Source organism: Nicotiana tabacum, chromosome 14, assembly GCF_000715075.1.
Source record: "Nicotiana tabacum cultivar K326 chromosome 14, ASM71507v2, whole genome shotgun sequence".
NCBI classification, from domain to species: domain Eukaryota; kingdom Viridiplantae; phylum Streptophyta; class Magnoliopsida; order Solanales; family Solanaceae; genus Nicotiana; species Nicotiana tabacum.
This window is the reverse complement of record NC_134093.1, coordinates 17,522,218-17,541,637: the sequence shown is the minus strand read 5'-3', so window position 1 is coordinate 17,541,637 and position 19,420 is coordinate 17,522,218. Positions and strand designations below refer to the sequence as shown.

Below are 19,420 nucleotides of genomic sequence, written 5' to 3'. Positions count from 1 at the left end.
CCACATTAGATTTTGCTACATTTTTGTGATTGTATGTCAATATCAGATGATTCAGTTATTGCTACAAGCCAACTGCATTCTGTGTTATTAAGTAGGAAAAACTTCCTAAGAATGTTGAAGCTGACGCGAAGGACAAAACACGAATACTTTGTTTATTGAGATCCTCTTGAATCCACTAGTTTTACATATCTGACTGGTTAAAACTGAAAAATGTTTTACATGCAAATTACAAATATATGATCTTACAAAGAAGACAAGGCACACAAGTTTGTATTGAAGTGGAATATATATAGAGGAGAAATAGAGGACTACTTATCTTGAGAATTTGCCTTCTTTTATCGTCTCTGCTATTTTCTTGGATAGACAATATGCAGTGGACTGAATAGTGATCATTGGATTTACACCAACAGCACCAGGCAAAACACTAGCATCACAAACAAATAAGCCATTTGCTTCCCAACTCTCCCCATTCTCATCGACAGCGCCATCTTTTTTACTCATTCCCATCCTGCAACTTCCCATCTGATGAGCAGAACTATAAGTTGTGAAATTCTTTACAAGTGACTTTGGTCCCTCAGCTGCTGTGACTGTATCAAGAAAGGCCTCAATTTCTTTTTCACTTTTTCCCTTACATTTCATTCTCTGTCCATCGCTACGTTGAGTACCTACCTCATCAGCTCCTGCTGCTATCAAGATCCTTAAAGCTTGTCTTAGCCCTTGCTTCAAACTTTCTTTGTCCATAGCATTGAACTTATAGCTTATTCTTCCATCCGATCTCACTTTCCCCGATCCTACATCTTTAACCATGGCAAACAAATGCGCTGTTCTTGAATATTTCAGTAACCTATTCTTCAAGTCCTCTCCAGATGTCCAAGGACATAAGGCAGCGAACGATCCTGGTCCTAAAGCAGGAGCTTCTATAATAGCTCTTACATTGGAGTCATAACTCTCGACTTTGTGTACTGAGGTAATGATTCCTCCTTCATATATTTTTCCCTTGAAGTTTGACTTGGACTCAGGAAAGTACCCCCATGCCATTATAACTGGATGAAGATGGAGATTTCGGCCAATGTTCGGATTTTTCAAACCACTGGAGATCATAAGTGGAGGTGTCAAAAGAGAACCACAAGCTGAAATGGTCACTTTTGCCTCAATACATATCCTCTTTGTGATATCTTTATTTGTACTTGTTGCAATCACTCCTAAGCATTTCTTGTCTCTTGTTTTCCCATACTTGTTCTTTTCTAGTATGAATCTCTCAGCTTTGCATCCTGTTATAATAACTGCTCCACATTCTACAGCATCCACTAGCCAAGTTGTATCAGTTCCTTTCTTCTCACCTCTTCTACAGCCGTAGCAGCACGAGCCACAATAATGATTCTCGGATGAGTTTCGTGCCACGCCTTCAACTTCAAGACCAAGATTTTCACACCCTTTTCGGAGAATTTGATTCTGAAGACCTTCTTGTGTGCAATTTTCTGTCACACCGATTCGTTCACAAACTTTGTCCATAACTGACACATACTCAGGGCTTTGGAATATTGGGAGTCTTTTATCGTCGCCCCATTCTTGTATAACAGAATCAGGTGTCTTAAGGCAGGCTGACCAATTAATCGCGGAGCCACCACCAACTGTTGATCCAGCCATGATCATTATTTTCGCATTCAAAGTTGACAGTATACCTCCTGATTCATACATTTGATTCATTGAAGGTCCTTCAAGGGACGAATAGTCGGATTTGGTGTAGTAGTTTCCTTTTTCGAGGACGATAACTTTGTTGCCAGAACTTGCAAGAACACTTGCTGCAACACCTCCACCACAACCTGAGCCAACAATAACAACATCACATTGAACTTTGTATATGTTGTTTTTGGTGTCTTCTATAACTTTTAGGCCTTTTTGGACAAGGGACTTTACAATAGTTGATTCTGTCTCATAAATTGTCTCTACAATTCCCTTCTCAAGAGGTCTTTCCTCAGCTGTTTCTGAATGTTTCTCTTCATTGTCTACTTGATATCCAATGTCATCCCATACTTGATTTTTAGAATCTTCACCAACCTATGACAAGAAAAGGACACCTCAGTTCAGCTTTTTTAGCTTGTACAGACAAATTTCTCTATAACAGTCTTATTTGTTTCGATACTTTTTGGCTGCTATAATGAAGTATTGTTATAGAGGATATATATTTTAACATCTATGTTGCTCGGACTCTCCGAAAATGTTATCGGGTGCGTGTCAGATCCTCCAAAAATAGTGTAGTTTTGGAGGATCCGACACGGGTACGACATCATTTTGGAGAGTCCGCACTATATAGTATAACACAGCATAAGAATTAGTTCCGAGAAAAACTTAGCTTTTATAGTGAATGACTGTTATATATGAATACTGTTATAGAAATGTCTGACTGTATTATGTGGTTTTTTTGTTAACTTCCTTGAATCAAATGGATGTAAATTTGTTGAATGTAATATCAATCACTCACAGATTATGTCCAAGTTTAAGATAAATAATATGTACAATAAATCTACAAGTGAAGATCAAGATTTCCCTTTAAATGAATGGATCATTTGAAAGTAAAACAGCTAAACAAAAGAAATGTTACTACTTAGATTCATTATCAACTAGTACTTGATTTTCTTATCATTATTGGATGTTGTAGACTAGCTACTGTTCATATCTGAAGATCTCAAAACAAAGAAAAGCAAGTTGGTTGTTTGGTCGAAAATAACAAGGCATCATGCGGAAGCTAACAAAGCAAACCTTGATAACGATAAATTAAACGGCAAAAAGACATTTACTAAAAGAGGCATAATTTATTTTAATACGGTCGGTCAATTGACCTACATCGATCTAGTAATAAAATAAAATAGAACTTATCGAGAGAATAAATTTTCTACCTAAACAAGACTCTTTAACAACTACATTGTAGATATTGTATTGTGTTATTGTGCGAAGAAGAAATTCTCAATTTATAGAAGTGCGTCTATATTTTTCTTTTAGGAAAAGTAAAATTAATTAAGGTAAACTATTTTCCCTTACTTCAAGAATAGGTAAAATGCAAATATAAATAGAAAATCATGTCAAAATCCTAACACTGGTGTCACTGAAGTCCTTTTTCTGATCAAGAAAACATAAATTAGTGGTTGTTGTTGTTATGTCGTTTTCCATTCAAGATCACAGAATTCTAAGAACCAAAAGTAGAAAAACAAATTGTAATCATTTAGTCAAAAAGATGTACTCTATTAAAAATCTTGGGACCAAATAATAGATAAGGTGTCTTTTCTAGTGAAAGAAGAAATTGGTCTACGAGTAAATAATTAATAACACATGATACTGACTAGGGGTGGCAAAACAGTAAAAAAAAAATAGTTAACCACTGATTTGGATAATAAATTTTTTAAAAATGCATGAAATATGAATAAAAATCATATTATCCATTTAAAAAATGTTTAACCAATGAGTTTAACTTTTATATTTGTAAAACCTCAAATTAGGAGTTGCTCGAGTTTGAGAGAATATGATTTCTCCGGGTCGAATAATTTATTCATTTTTTATTACCCATTTTTGATTCGTCCTATATCTGACTCGTCCTATATCTGACCCGACCCGTCCGTTTGTCACTGTTAGCATATCAAAAACTCCAAAACTATAGAGCTGTCATTTTCAACCACCTAACTTCTAGAAAAAAATTTATTTTTATAAAATTTTTTTTTTTCAACAAATAAACAGTGACAAATTATAAGATATGTTCAATGGTCACAGGTTTAAAGTTGCAAAATCTGGCTTAAGGGCCAACTTAAAGTGACTTGATATATATAAGGCTATTTTGCATGTCATGTGTTCTAATGTGATTAGCTAGCAACGAAAAGGACCATTATCCGCACTAATCCGATACATACATTAAAATTTAAAAATAAAAATAAAACATTAATTTTTTTACCTAAATTGTTAGGTAATTGTAAACTTTTTTACCTCATTTCAATAAGTAGTTACGGTAAACTACTTTAGATTTGATGTAAAGGCATGTAGGAGTAAGAGGGTGTTTGGCTAAGATTATAAGCTAGTCAAACTGGCTTATAAGCTGGTCAAACTGGCTTATCTACGCGTTTGGTAAATACTCAAAGTGCTTATAAGTCAAGTGCTTATAAGCTAAAATCAGCCATAAGTCATAAGCCGGTTACCCCCAACTTATGGCTTTTCAACTTATAAGCACTTTTAGTTTGACCAACACTTTTACTAGTTTATCCTTAATAATATTTTTTAATTCACAAAATACTTTTCCCAAAATAAATTTCTTAACTTTCTCTTCATTCCATATTCGTTATTAATTCTTTTCTTTACAAAGAAATTTTTAATTTATAATCTTTTGAAAAAGATTCAAGGGTATTTTAGTCATTTTAACAAAAGAATAGCTTATTAGCATTTTTTAATCAAACACATCAACTGCTTATTATCAGTTTCAGCACTTCTATCCAAACACGTAAATGCTTATTTTAAAAATCAGTTTCAGCATTTAAAAAAACTTTTCAGCACTACAAGCTTATCAGCTATTTGCAATGAGCTAATCCAAACGGGCTCTAAGTCTTTTTTTTCCAACAAACCATGAGAAGTCAATTTAAGACCAACAAGACTACTTTCTAAACAAACTTTTTCATTGTATCATGACTCATGTGGTACTCAACTTCTATTGAAAGAAGCTTTGAAATGAAAAATATTACTAAAAATAAGATGCTTATTTAATAATAGTAAGCCTAATGATAGTAAATAATTTCAGATGTTGACATGAACAAAGGCGAATTCAAAATTTAAAAGATCATTTTGTTGAAAATCAGTTATTTTAGGATTAATTATTTCGGGATTATTATCTCACCGTCTCATAGGAATAAAAATAACACTACAATCCCGGAATACCTAATCTAGCGTGAAATTAGTTATACCGCGATTTTATTTCAATCAAACGTGGGATAAACTCATCTCAAATTTAATTTTAAGATTAATTATCCGTTATCCCTCGAGCTCGTAAGTTCACCTCATGATCCATTTTGTTAGGACACTCAAGCCTAGCTGGCCATCGAGGGAAACCACATTTACAGCACATATCCCAAGAAAAAATATTCAAAAAAAATGATAAAGAGACAACAAAGCCCTTGAAAGTATGTACATAGCATTTTGAAAAATGTTAAGAGAAAAGAAGAAGAATTACCTGAGTAAAGAAGATGTAGAGAGACAAGAACTTGATAAACAAAAATGCCAATCTAACAGGAGTTAAGAATCTGTTTTTGAACCATTTCTGCAGCACAATCTCTCTTTTCTCCAATGGAATATCACAGAATTTATTGATGTAAGGCCATTTTTGGACAAAACAAAATGATCCACAAAGTAACAAAGTCCCAAATCTTGTTGATAGTATTCTTAACAAACCCCTCAACAAGATTATTGCTTCTGAAAACCCCCTTTTCATTACAACCTCTGCACACTGCAAATGATCAAACAAAAATTAAAAAAAAAAAAAAGACAACCCCACGTAGTAGGCGTTTGGATATAAAAATTGTAATTCTTAAAAAAAAAAAAATAGTATTTAAAGTTAAGTTGAAAAATGATATTTGAAATCGGAAATTATATTTGGACATGCATTTAACTTGAAAAAATATTGTGGTTAGAGAAATAAAACTTCCGAAAAATTTGAAAAAGTGATTTCGGAAAAACTCATTTTCAAAAAATCTTCAAGAACTTACAAAATTTAATGGATAAATACATTTTTGAAAAAAAAAAATCTATAGACAAACGGGTCCTTAATTACTTCAATATTTGTCCCAAAAAAGAAAAGGTATTTGACTTACCTCATCAGGAATTGGATACTGAGAACCAGAAGCTCTATGAAGGTATTGAATATTTTGGCTATTGTTTTCTGGGATTTCATTTTGAGGAAGAGGAGGAAGAATTGTTTCACAAATACTAGTCAAAGTTTCCATTTCTGAAGAAGAAAAGCCATGACTATACTTTGTTTCTCTTCTTCCTCCTCTAAGTAAAGGATGACTTTTTTTCTCCATTTTTCTTGCTGCTTTTTTCTCTTATGGATTATTGGTTTTCACTAACTGTTGTTGATATTTGTAAAGAAACTTTTGGTATTTATAGAGGTGATGACTTGAGTATCTTTCTTGTCTCTTTCTCCATGACAAAAATCTAATATTTTATTCTTTTTTTTTTGTCTTTCTTTTCTTTTTCTTTTTTTTTGTTTGTTTAAGGCCTTGTATTTTTTTTTATTTTTTTTTCACTAATTCATTTGGTTCGATTAATTCGGATTTTTAACATTTAGGACACACTAAAGGGAAAGCCGTCTCTTTAAGGGAGTTTTTCTGTTTTCAAAACTCGAATTCAAGAATTATGCTTAAGAGTGCAAGATATCATCTATTCAATCAGTGGTGAAGCTAAATTTAATGAAGAAAATTCAAATCGAAAAATTATGTTGTGCAAAAAGAGTAAAATAATTTTATGTATATACAGTCAAACCTCTCTATAACATTCTCGTTTGTTCCGAAATATTTTTCCTCCTATAGTGAAGTGTTGTTATATAGGACATATATTATAACATAATATAATATTCGGTTCCGAGAATAACTCAACTTTTATAGTGAATGACTATTATATAAGGATGATGTTAGAGAGAAGTTTGATGGTATAAATTTTTTAATACTCATGAAGCGCTTTAAAAATTATTCAATATCACATATTTAAGTCTGTGATGACCCAATATGTTTTCTTTAATTTAAATATTATTTCTGTATTCTAAAATCTCAAATAGCACCATTTAGCTTTCTCGACTTGCGTGCGCTGTCTTTATAATTTTTTTGAAAGCTTTTATGTGAAAAATAGATTAAAATGTGAAATAGAGCTTTAAAACTCAACTGAGTTAACTTTGGTCAATATTTTAAGCAAACAGACTCGGATCAGTGTTTTGACAGTTTCGGTAAGTCAGTATCGTGATTTGGAATTTGGGCGTATGCCCGAAATTTAATTTGGAGGTCCCTAGCTTGAATTATCGCCAGTTGACGAAAACTAGAAACTTAAAGGTTTAAAGATTTCAAAATTTGACCACAAATTGACTTTTATTGATATCAGGGTCGGAATCCAGTTCTAAAAATATTCATAAGTGTGTTATGTCATTTATGACTTGTGTGCAAAATTTCAGTCAATCAGACTTGATTTGATATGTTTCGGCATCGAATGTGAAAGTTGAAAATTCTTAAGTTCCTTAAACTTGAATTGGGCTATGATTTGTGGTTTTAGTATTGTTTGAATGATTTGAGGTTTCAACTAAGTTCGTATGATATTTTAGGACTTGTTGGTGTATTTAGTTGAGGTCCCGGGGGCCTCGGATGAATTTTGGATGGTTAACGGATCGAAATTTGGACTTAAACAGCTGGTGAAATTTTCTGATGCCTGTATCTGGTTTCCTTCATCGCGTTCGCGAGGGGAATCTCGTGTTCGCGAAGAGGAAATTCGGACTTGCCATTTTGTGCTTTCGTGTTCGCGACCGGGGGCATGCGTTCGCGATCGAGGCCTCGCGTTCGCGAAAGGGAAAGCCGACCTGGGAAAAATTTAGTCTTCGCGTTCGCGAGACCAAGCTCGCGTTTGCGAAGAAGAAATCTGTGGCAACACAAAATGTACTTCGCAAACGCGAGGGACCTGTCGTGTTCGCGAAGAAGAAATCCCTGGACAGCAGAACTTAAGTTCTGAAAATGGGATTTCGTCCCAGTTTTCTTTATCCACGATTTTGAGCTCGGGTAAGGCGATTTTTGGGCGATTTTTCACGAGTAAACATTGGGGTAAGTGTTCCTTATCCTATATTTATTATATTTCATGATTCCATACTCATTTACATCATGAATCCGTGAATTTATGGAAGAAAAATCAGATTCTTGTAAAATCTTCTAAAAACGAAATTTATGATTTGAAGGTCAATTCGATGCCGGAATTAGATAATTTTTGTATGGTTGAACTCGTATTGGAACGAGTGTTCGGATTTCGTGAGTTTTTCCTAGATTCGAGACGTGGGTCCCACTGTCGGTTTTTAAAATAAATTTTAGATTTTAATCCGAAAAATTAGTAAATTCATATGGAATTAATTCCTACGATTCGTGTTGAGTATATTGAATTGTTTGTGTCTAGATTTGAAGTTTTCGGATACGAATTCGCAAGGAAAAAGTTTATTGGAATGTTGAAATTGGTTGCGAAGCGAGGTAAGTGTCATGATTAACCTTGATTGAAGGGAATAGAACCCTTGAATTATTTGTTATGTGAAATTTATGTGAACGACATATAAGCGAGGTGACGAGTGTCTATACGTCGTCAAATTAATTATTTGCGTAATTATTTGAAAATCATAAATTATTTTAAATCATGAATTAATTATTATATTAATTATTTCTCTCATATTTTTTGCTCAATATTATGCCTCGAATCCATGCTATAATTGCTACATGCTTATTTGATTTATGTGACTTAATTGCTACTTGACATTTAGCATACTAATTATTAAATTATATATTTCCTCCTTAATTTCCACAATTAATTGCTACTTGTCATAATTATTTTTTAAAAATAAATCATAATTATTGTATGCTTGTTGCCTTATAATTTTATATTAATTATTGTATTTATTGGAGTAATTTATTTTATAAGAATTGGTAAATTATATTATTTGAGGAGCGGGTTGCACGCCGCAACAAAATTGATTGAAATGAATATATTGGAGGAATGGGTTGCACGCCGCAACAGAATTGATTGAAAAGATATATTGAGGATTGGGTTGTACGCCACAACGAGATTAAATAAAAATAAATATATTGTGGGATCGGGTTGCACGCCGCAAACGGAATTGAATATGATTATATTTTGGGATCGGATTGCACGCCGCAACGGAAATTGGTTGAAATAATAATTGGTTATGATTGTCGAGTTGGCTTCAACTGTTGAAATGAGTTACCTGTTTTATTTCTATTATTGCGTACATGTTAATGTAAGTGACCTGCCTTAGCCTCATCACTACTTCGTCGAGATTAGGCTCGGCACGTACTGGGTACATGAGATCGGTTGTACTCATACTACATTCTGTACTTCTTGTGCAGATACCTGAGTTGGTCCCAATGGGGTACAATAGATTTGCTCGGATTCAGCTATTCGCAGGATACTTGAGGTATAACTGCATGGCGTTCGCAGTTCTAAGCAGTTCTGAAGTCCCCTTCCACTCTATAGTAGTTGTGTATTTTTTTCAGACAACTTTATTTTTATTTAGACCTTTATTTGTATTATTCTAGTAGCTCGTGCACTTGTGACACCAGTTCTGGGATGGTAGTTAGACATCGCTATTATTATGGATTATTTACTTTATTTCCGCATTCACTACAAGAAAAGTACTAATTACCTGGGGATTTTATTCGCAGATAGTACATGCGGATTTTCATGGGGAATATTAAAATTCCTAAATTTAAAATATTTTACCTGCGAAAAATAATTTTCTAGGATAATCCGTAGGTAACGTTGGCTCCATTATGCGCCAAAATATTTTCTGGAAAATTAACTTGGGAAACTAATCGGCAAGTACATTTTCGTAAGAAAATTCGCAGGTAAACAGATAAAGAAAAAAAAAATCCTATGTTAATCTGTAGGAAAATCCAAAGGTGACTTTACATGCGAATTTAGTTGGGGATATTTTCTTGGGGATTTGCTTATTTGGGGAATTACTAGACATATTTTTGCGAATCTTAGCTGGGGATATTTTCTTAGGAATTTACTTGGGGATTCTTTTAGCTATGGAAGTACCTGAGAATGTTGTTGTTGTAGATTTAGTTAGGGATATTTTCTTGACGAGTTACCTAGGGATTTTCTTACTTGGGAAACTACCTAGAGATTATGTTGATGTGAATTTAGTTAGAATTGTTTTGGGGGGATTTACTTATTTGGGGAAATTACATGAGAATTTTATTATAGTAATATTTGCTAGAAATTATTCTTGATAATATTCCTTGGGATTTACCTAGAAATTATATTTCCTAAAAACTTAACTAGAGATTATTTGTGTGATTTCAGGTGGGAATTGTTTTTTTTGAGAATTTACTTGAGTATTTCATGATCTAATTTTGATTGAGGATTATTTCTTAGGATTTAGATTGGTTGATATAAAGGACATAATAAAGCTAAGATATGACTACATTTGACATATTTCAGCTAATATCATCAGAAAATATATTGAATGTAACTAAATGATTGAAAAGTATTTCAGTTTAATTTCTAAGCATAGGAAAATTATGTTACATTTATAAAAATGAACTAATTTTTATTAACTTTCTATCTTATGTATTTTATTTTTTACATTTATTTAATAAAGATAAAATTTAACTATAGTATGTATAAAATAATGTAGTTTGAGATTGTCAATATTGAAACTTAATATCGAGTGATCTTATGATTCTACTTTCTAACATCATCACTTTGATTAAATCCTACCATTATTAAAATAAGTTAATCCTGCATACTTTATTAGGATTAGCGAAATAACTTTTACTAATTATCATGTCCAATGTGTTTAAGTCATGTTAACTAATTTCTTTATATAAAAAAGAAATTAATATGTTATTCAAAAAATTTAATAAAAGTTTGAAAAAATAATTAAGAATATATTAAAATTAAAAGTAATATAAACGTAATTTGCCATTACTTGGAAAAGAGTGTTTCATTTGATTTATGAATCCTTAATTAATGAGGTCGGTCAATCACTGCACAAAGCGCGGTCAAATTTTTTAGTAATAACAATAATAGGTAAGCATTAGTAAGTAGAGAGTACTGCATTGGGAAGTGGCTAGTGGATTCTTGTACCACATCGGTCAATAGTTGTAAATTTTTCCACTTTATAAGCTGAGCTTGTTGGGAATGGGCTAGTGAATTCTTGTCCAAATCGACAATAGTAATAAAATTCTCAAATAAAGAATTTAAACTTCTCAAATAAATGTAATAAACTTTTCAAGTAAAGAATTTAATATGATAAACTTCTCTCAAGTTATGTAATAAACTTTTCAAGTAAAGAATTTAATATAATAAACTTCTCAAGTAAAGAATTTAATAAATAATAAAACGGAAATATAAAATCGAAATATGTCCGGTGGGTTACATTTATACATTTAGAATATCCTAACCGTGGGTGGGGGAGGCCATATATAGAGCGTACAAAAATTAATATATGTGGGAGGTTGACTTAAAAAAAAATATATATATAACTACTATGATAATTTTACATTTTTATCTAAAAATGTCGACATATGGGAATTTTCATGGGGATTTACTTTCACCTATTTTCCTATCAAAATCCGCAAGAAAACTCTCAACATTCATTAAATTTTTACCAAAATTTTCATACGAATATTTAGAATTTCATACAAAGAAATCCGCAAGTAATTTACATGCGAATTTAAAATCCCAGGTAGTTTACATGCGGATTTAAAATCCTCATGTAAATTACTTAGGGATTATTAAAATTCGCAGGTAATAATTACCTACAAATATTTTTCCATCGGAATTCTTTTGGAAGGAAAATTCGCAGGAAACTTAGTTTTCTGCGGAATTTCTTATATAATCCCCAACAAAATCCTCATGTAATACGTGATTTTCTTGTAGTGATTTTTTTTTTTTGTTATTAATTAATTTAAAATTATTTAAAAATGGCTAATATTATTCTAACGTTGGCTTGCCTAGCAAGTGAAATGTTAGACGCCATCACGGTCCCGAAGGTTGGAATTTCGGATCGTGACAAGTTCGTATCAAAGATTCGAAAATGGCTACTATGTGGTGAGGAATCCAATCACTTATGTAATATTTTCCTCTACTTTCCTTTCCCAGAAAAAAACATAAATGTAGCATTTTTGTATTTTTTTTCTTTTTCTTTTTTTTGAATCTTATCACAGTTTCTGGCTCGTATATCTAAGGCCAGTATAGTCATTGCCGAATTAATTGGTTATACTAAAAATGTAAACGTGAAGATTGTACGAACCACATATATTTTAAGACCCCAATTGATATGATCCACTTGATATATATTAATGTATGTGGTCTATCTCTATCCTGAAATATCAACAACCATTATTATTTTTTTCAGAAAAAAAAAGAAATTAATTTTTTTAATGTTACTTTACTTGATAGATAAATGTTTGGTTGAGACTTCAAACATTTTAGGTACTTATCAATTTCTTCTTAATTTGCATTAACTGTACAAAAATATTTTCATTGGTCTTAGAAACTTGTTTAAGACTCTAGAAATTTCTCTGAGTGATTGTGAGTGTGAGAGGAGTGGCAATTTTGGTTTGTCTTTTGTTATTACCAAATTCTAAAGATATGGTTAGGTTTCTTGTAGAAAATGCATGTTTATGTCTTTCCTTTAATTAATTTAGGGTTTTCATTCCTTTTAATCCTAGATTTGTGGTTATAGATCTAGAGGTAATAGTATAAGAAATAATGTCGTTAGTTGGACTTCCTAGTCACTAGACAATCCTAGAAGAGGAAAATTATAGTATAAAAACTTTTTGTACATATATATTAAATCTTATACATTATTAATAAAAGAAGTGTGATATATAATTATGATAATTAAATCTGGTGATGGCGCGTTATTCCTATAACAGTCAACGCATGGAAATTAATTAAACGCTTCCAATATTTTAAGAGCCAATCGAAAAGATTTATTTGGAATCAATTCCAATATGAGCACGAATAAAAAAGTTTAATTTAGAATGGAAATACTACAATTTTGTTTATCTATTTAGATAGAGAGTTTATTCAAATAAGTTTTAATTTTCTATTTGCTTGTATGAGTACGAAGGTAGAAACTAGAAACATGTTTGTCAAGATACTTTCATTCATGTATTTTTGGCTTTTATTCTTCTGTTTTAAATTGGAACTAAAGTCAGATGAATAAAATGTGTCTCTTTCCTAATTCAATTAATTATAAGTTCATAATAAGAAAATGATATTTTTAGCGTTAAAATAATATCTGGAATTTTTAAATAAGAATCAGCTTGCATAATTGAAGCTAATTGCGCAAACTTTAACCATTACGGTATACAACTCTTTGTACTTTAATTCACAAGAAGAATTAACCTAAATTGTTCTGACCCAACCACTTAAACTAAAAATAATCGGTAAATGTATAATATATGTATAATTCATGTCTAATATACACACGTTGTAATATTACTATTATAACGCACATTGCAAACTTTAGCACTCCATTTTTTCTAGTGAACATATAATACTAAGTAGGCGTTTGGACATAAAAATTATAATTTTTGAAAAAAAGTAGTATTTGGAGTTAAGTCGAAAAATAGTATTTGGAATTTGAAACTATGATTGCACATACATTTCACTTGAAAAAATATTGCATTTTTGTGAGTGCCGTAAAAAAAAATTCTAAAATTTTGGAAAAGTGGTTGGTTTTTGAAAAACTCATTTTCGAAAACTCTCCAAAAACTTATAAAATTTCATGGACAAATAAATAAATAAATAAAAACTAAAACAAATCTACGGACAAAGGGTCCTAAGTTTTCTTTTGAAAATCCCCCCCCCCCCCACCCCCCCCAAAAAAATGCAAAAAAAGTATCTCGTGATGACATCATTCCCATAACAGTCAATACATGTAAATCTATATCTACATCTATACTATATTAAAAATACGAAAGCCTTATCAAAATATTGTTCATCTTTTTTATCCTCATAAGTGCATTATATGTTGGATATACTTATAATTGTAATTATTACTTATTATTTTTTAGCAAAATTAAAACTAACGTGTGCTTCCTTTTAGGTTTAGAATTCTTTAGAATTTACATTGTTTGACATTCTTGGATTTTTTTCGTTGGTTTTTGTTTACTTTAGTTTTAGGATTCTTGGATTTTTTTTTCGTGGTTTTTGTTTCTTTTGTTTTAGGATTCCTTAGATTCTTACTTTATAATTACGGTAAGTCTTTTTTTCATTATTGTCCTTTTTGTGTTTGTTTAGGATGCAATTTCTATTGTCTCTTTTTCGTAGGTATAGGATTCAATGTATACTGTAGTTTATGGTAACGTTGTGTTTTTACTTTGTTTATGTTAAAAAAGTTTAGAACCAAAATAATTTAGAAAAAGGAGGAATTAAACACTTCTATTAAAGAAGTCATTATCCTACGTTCTTTACCATAAACAGCATTGACATCCGCATAAATAAATTTGCTTGTGATTTAAGGTAAATTTTCTACCATGTACTATATTCTTAATAATGGTCGTTCGTGCTTTATTAATAAACAACTCCACATTGAATATTTGTCAATTATGATTTTTTGTTTACAATATCTCCTATATGATCATTGTTTTAATATTGACTCATATACAAATGGTGTATAGACTGTTTGGATCGTTGCATTCATCACATAAAATTGGTTAGGCATTCTAACTCATATCAGTTGAATATTTTATTAATTTACTTGACAGTTTTAAATTGACGTGTGCTTCCTTTTAGGTTTAGAATTTTTTAGAATTTACACTATTTGAGATTCTTGCCTTACGGGTTTTTTTTCCTTTTGATTTTTGTTTCCTTTCGTTTTAGAATTCTTGGGGATTTTTCTTCATTGCTTTTTCTTTTTGTCCATATCTTGCTTTGAGCGTCCAAACATAATGCTTTAGAAATTCTTTGTATAGGTAAGTTTGTGCTTCACTATCTTTTGAGCATATCTCAAAATATACGGTGAACATGTTTCTCGTGGCACATGTTATATCATTTTGCAAATTTTGTTTGCTCCAATAGTACATTAATTATTGGTATTCCGTTAGAAGTTGCGCTATTAATTATTTCAAATCTTTTTTTATAAGAGCAGAAACGTTCAAAATGTAGCACACACATGGAATAGGCACAAAGTTAAGTCTCCAAATTAATAGCCATTAATTGAAAATACAAATACCAAATAAGATACTACTTAGATACCAATAATATAGTAACCTAGAATAGCTTAAAAGATTGATTAACGAGCTCCTCCTTAAAGTTATCTGATGCAAGGTTTGGTAAAAACATGGATAGCAGAAGCAGGAAGGCTCCATAAATGAAAATACACTATAAAGACTACAGTAAAAAATAGAAAGTACTACATGCACTACAAAAAAAAAACCCAATTGCTAACGGATTTTACCAACTACCCGAATTTGTTAGTGTATTAGCAACAAATTACTAACAAAATCCTAACTAATTTATTTTTCAAAATTTAGTAACGGATTCCTAACGAATTGCCAACCAAAATTTTACTAACTAAATAATTTAGTTGGTAAATATGGCGGAAAAATGGCGGCTAATATAGCAACTGCTTACTAACGGATTACCAACTCAAATATTACCAATAAACATGTTTCGTTGGTAATATTACCAACGGCGTACATATCCGTTATTAAATATGGTGGAAAAAATGAAGTATAGTTTATTAACAGATTACTAACGAATTACCAACCAACTATTTACCAACAGAAGGATTTTGTTGCTAATTTTACTAACCAATTTAAAATGCGTTAGTAAATTACCAACCAAATGGTATCTGTTAGTAAACTTGCCAACTGGTACTAAATCGGTTGGAAATCTTTACTAGTAGATCAAGATTATGGTTTGTAATTTATTAACAGATTAAAATTAATTGTTAATATTACTTACGATGTGGAATTTGTTAGTAATTACTACCAACGGAGCCTAGTTTTCATTGACAAATTACTAACTACTATTGAAATAGTTGGAAAATTTATCAATATAGAGATAAAATAGTTGGTAAATTACCAAATAGCGTTGAAACGATTGATAAATTTAACGATAGATATAAAATCAATTGATATTTTCTGACGAATCTAGCTTTTATAGTAAATATATCAATATATATCATCACACTCCAATATTGTTTGTGCACGAATTACAAATCATCTTTATACGAACTAGAGTCACACTCCAATCTTTAATAAAAAATTCACTTAAAATTATATTTTTCAGATATAAATATCCAAATATTTGGTTATAGACTTCCCACTAATAGGCACTTGGGCAACTTTCATTAATATAGTAGTATTAGTAGCCGCGATGCTCGTACATTATTAAAGAATATTAATTATATGAAAGTATGATCGATTTGAATTGTTCGAGTACTTCAAATCATATATTTTAACAAAATCATAAATTAAATATCATATTATCTCAATGTAAGTACCAAAAAATTTATCTCTTTTAGACTTTTATTCGATTGCTCCGAATTCATTTATTATTTGAAACTATCAATAATATTTTCGAGTATTATTTTTTACTTTATTTTTTTAAGTTAATTCAAAGTATACTTAGTGTTACTCTATCTCTATTTTTCTTTCTTTATACATTATTTTACTATGACAACATCTTACTTGGCTTTTTCATTTAGTATTTTACCTATAACTCAAAGATAATATAGTTTATTCTAATTTGTAAGGACTAATATTTTAATTTATTTGAATAAAACACAAGAATCCATCAAAACCAGTTCAGGATTCTTCTTAACCATCTAATTAGTTAGATCTAAATATGCGTCTTCTTCAATGCTTGAGAAAGAGCTTTAACCAGTTGAATGATTAATAGATCTCATTCAACTACTCTTTCAATTTCCTATATATCAAGCTCTAATTTTTTCTTATCTCATTCACATATTTTTTCCCCTCATTTCTTTTCTACTCCAAAGTACCTATATTGTTTTAACCCTTAGCTCCTTCTCTTTTTTTTCAACCGTGAATCAAATTAAATATTTTCTCTAACAAATAACGTGAAAGGATCTTATACTTCCACCCACAATTAGTCTACATACAAAAGCCCAACAAGCAATATTATCGACTCGATAATATAAAAGTTTATTCGAAGAGTTTATTGCTCACCTATAAATCTCGCCTTCTCAAATCTCTTGATTATAGTTTGGTGCATAAGAGAATGCCTAAGAGGAAAAACCAGCTAGAGTAAGTTTTTAATAAAAAAAGTATTTCAACGAGTTAGATTTATATTTATGTTCCTCATCTTTATCATATTCAAAACTATCACGATTAGAAAAAACAATATCTCATCAATAACTCTATCATGATTTGTTTTGAGAAAATTAGTTCGTTAAACCACTTAGGCTAATTTATTTATGTACTCATACTACACTTCTACACTAATTGTGTAGGTACTAAGCAGGTGCATCGGGTGCTCACTTAGGCGCGTAGTCGTATCAGCTGGAGACTTAGTAGTGAGTTGCTTTCCATGCTTCGGCCCACATCACCCGGAGTCTCCTTTCCCTATATTTATTGTATTCTATCTACTTTCATTCCAAACTGTAGATATAGTTAGGGGTGGGCATAGTTTGGGCAAACCTGAAATTCAAACCGAAATCCGAATTTTTTAGATTTTTGGTTTGGATTTTCGGATAACGGAATGGATTTGGTTTGGGCAAATCTGTGTTTGTAGTTTCATGAATCTCCTGCCCATGTGCATAAATAATATCCTCTAATGCATCTCGTAGACAGTAACCAATTGAACTCTTGCCTGGGTTCCCTCTCGTAGCACCATCAGTATTCAATTTTAGCCATCGTTCTCTAGGAAACTCTCAGATGATTCATTGAGCTCTTTTAAATTTTTTTCTTGTCAGAATTTTTGCATTTAAATTTGCTCATTTGTCCTTTGGATTTATAGAATATAGATATTCCTCTAAGAAAGCGTTTTTGAATATGACAATTAGATCTATAGTGCATCTTCTTTATAAGGTATGTGTGCCATTATATTGTTTATACACTTGCATATTCTTCTATTTTTTTTTTTGGGTTTTATATCTTAATCTTTTCCCCTTTTTCTCTTAAAGTAGTATAATATATGTGTAATTGAAACTGTTCTGAGATTCATAACTGCAGTCTTTATTAAGAATATTAGGTTCTGTAGCTGTGTCTAATACTGAATTTTGATTTCTTAAAGGCATGTGATATTCTCTGCATTTCCTTTGTGACTGATTATTCCCAGTAGCAATAATTTTCTCTTTAGTAACTTTATAACTGTCTTGCCGAATTCGTCATACAATTGTATCATAAAATGAGAGTGTAACACAACCTTTGTATGCTCCTTAACTAGTTATTTTATCTATAGAATAACAAAACCTGTTGAATTTATGAACAGGAGTTATACTTCCATCTTACTTTACCTTTGAGATTTTAAAAATATGCACATATAAGCTATATAACATGTCACTGTTGAAATTATTACTTCTTTATTTGAAAGTATAACACATTGATGACAAACAAGTAATGCAATTTATAGGGAAAAACATTGTTGTGTACATCAAAACAATTGTCTTTAAGGTGTTGTTATTGACATTTGAGTTTTCAGTTTTGTTGCCTTTATGACTGTGTTCTTGATGTTTTCTCTTTCAAAAGTTATAATTATAGAGTTTATATCATTTTATTTTGTTCAGGATGCCATAATGTCTAAAATTGCGTCTGCGTCTCAGCCTGAAGATGGGTCCAGTGAGCCTCCTGAAGTTGATTTCTCACAAATTTATTTGGAGGAAGTCGGTGTTAAGAAGACGCGCATTTATAGTCTTGGTTCTCAAGCTCCTTTATATGGGCATGTTGGTGCATCCTTCAGTTCGATATCTCCACTTCAAGATCTAGACTTTAATGCTCGGGTGAATGAATGTGTCGGACATCGTTTGCAAGAAATTAAGGAAGAGATGAAGCATGAGATGAATTCTAGTATGTTCTTTGTTTTGTTTAAGTGTTTTTTAGATCTTTTAAAGCTTTAAATTAATATTAATACAATTATTAAAAATAAAAAATTTAATATACCCATTTAACTTGTAATAGTTGGTAACACATTTACAATTTGTTAGTAAATTTTATGACGAATTACTAACGTAATTTTTAAAAATAAATAACCATATTTGCTAACGAATTTGAAATTTGTTTGTAAATTACCAACAATTTACTAATCATAACTTTTCCATAGCTAAAATTACCAACCGATTGCCAATGTATTTTTAAAAATATACTATCGGATTTACCAACCAAGTTGGTATCCATTAGTATAGTTGCTAACGGAATACTAACGGAATTTTTCTTTGTTACTATATTTACCAACCAGTTACAAACACAATTTAAATAATGAAAAACCAATTTTACTAATTCATTTTCTATCTGTTAGTAAAGTTACTAACGGACTTCCAACCGAATTTTGGTTAGTAAATTTACCAACGAAAATCTTGGACTCAAGATTCAAAAATTACCAACAAATTTATTTGGTGTTTACTAACTGATTTTTAGTTGGTAATTTTACCAACAAATTCAAATTGGTTGGTAAAATTTACCATCGAGCCTTCTAGCAACGGATCAATATT

The 19,420-nt window shown here is 31.0% G+C and overlaps 1 protein-coding gene across 1 annotated transcript; it reads right to left on the bottom strand.

Moving 5' to 3' along the window:
* Positions 1-135: 135 nt before the first annotated feature.
* LOC107814604 (long-chain-alcohol oxidase FAO1) lies at positions 136-6,160 on the bottom strand. The gene is made up of 3 exons (XM_016640042.2): positions 5,841-6,160; positions 5,204-5,476; positions 136-2,058 (listed from the first exon to the last, which is right to left on the bottom strand). The coding sequence occupies exons 1-3, from the start codon at positions 6,048-6,050 to the stop codon at positions 313-315; spliced, it is 2,229 nt and encodes a 742-aa protein (XP_016495528.1). The 5' UTR covers positions 6,051-6,160; the 3' UTR covers positions 136-312.
* Positions 6,161-19,420: the final 13,260 nt, after the last annotated feature.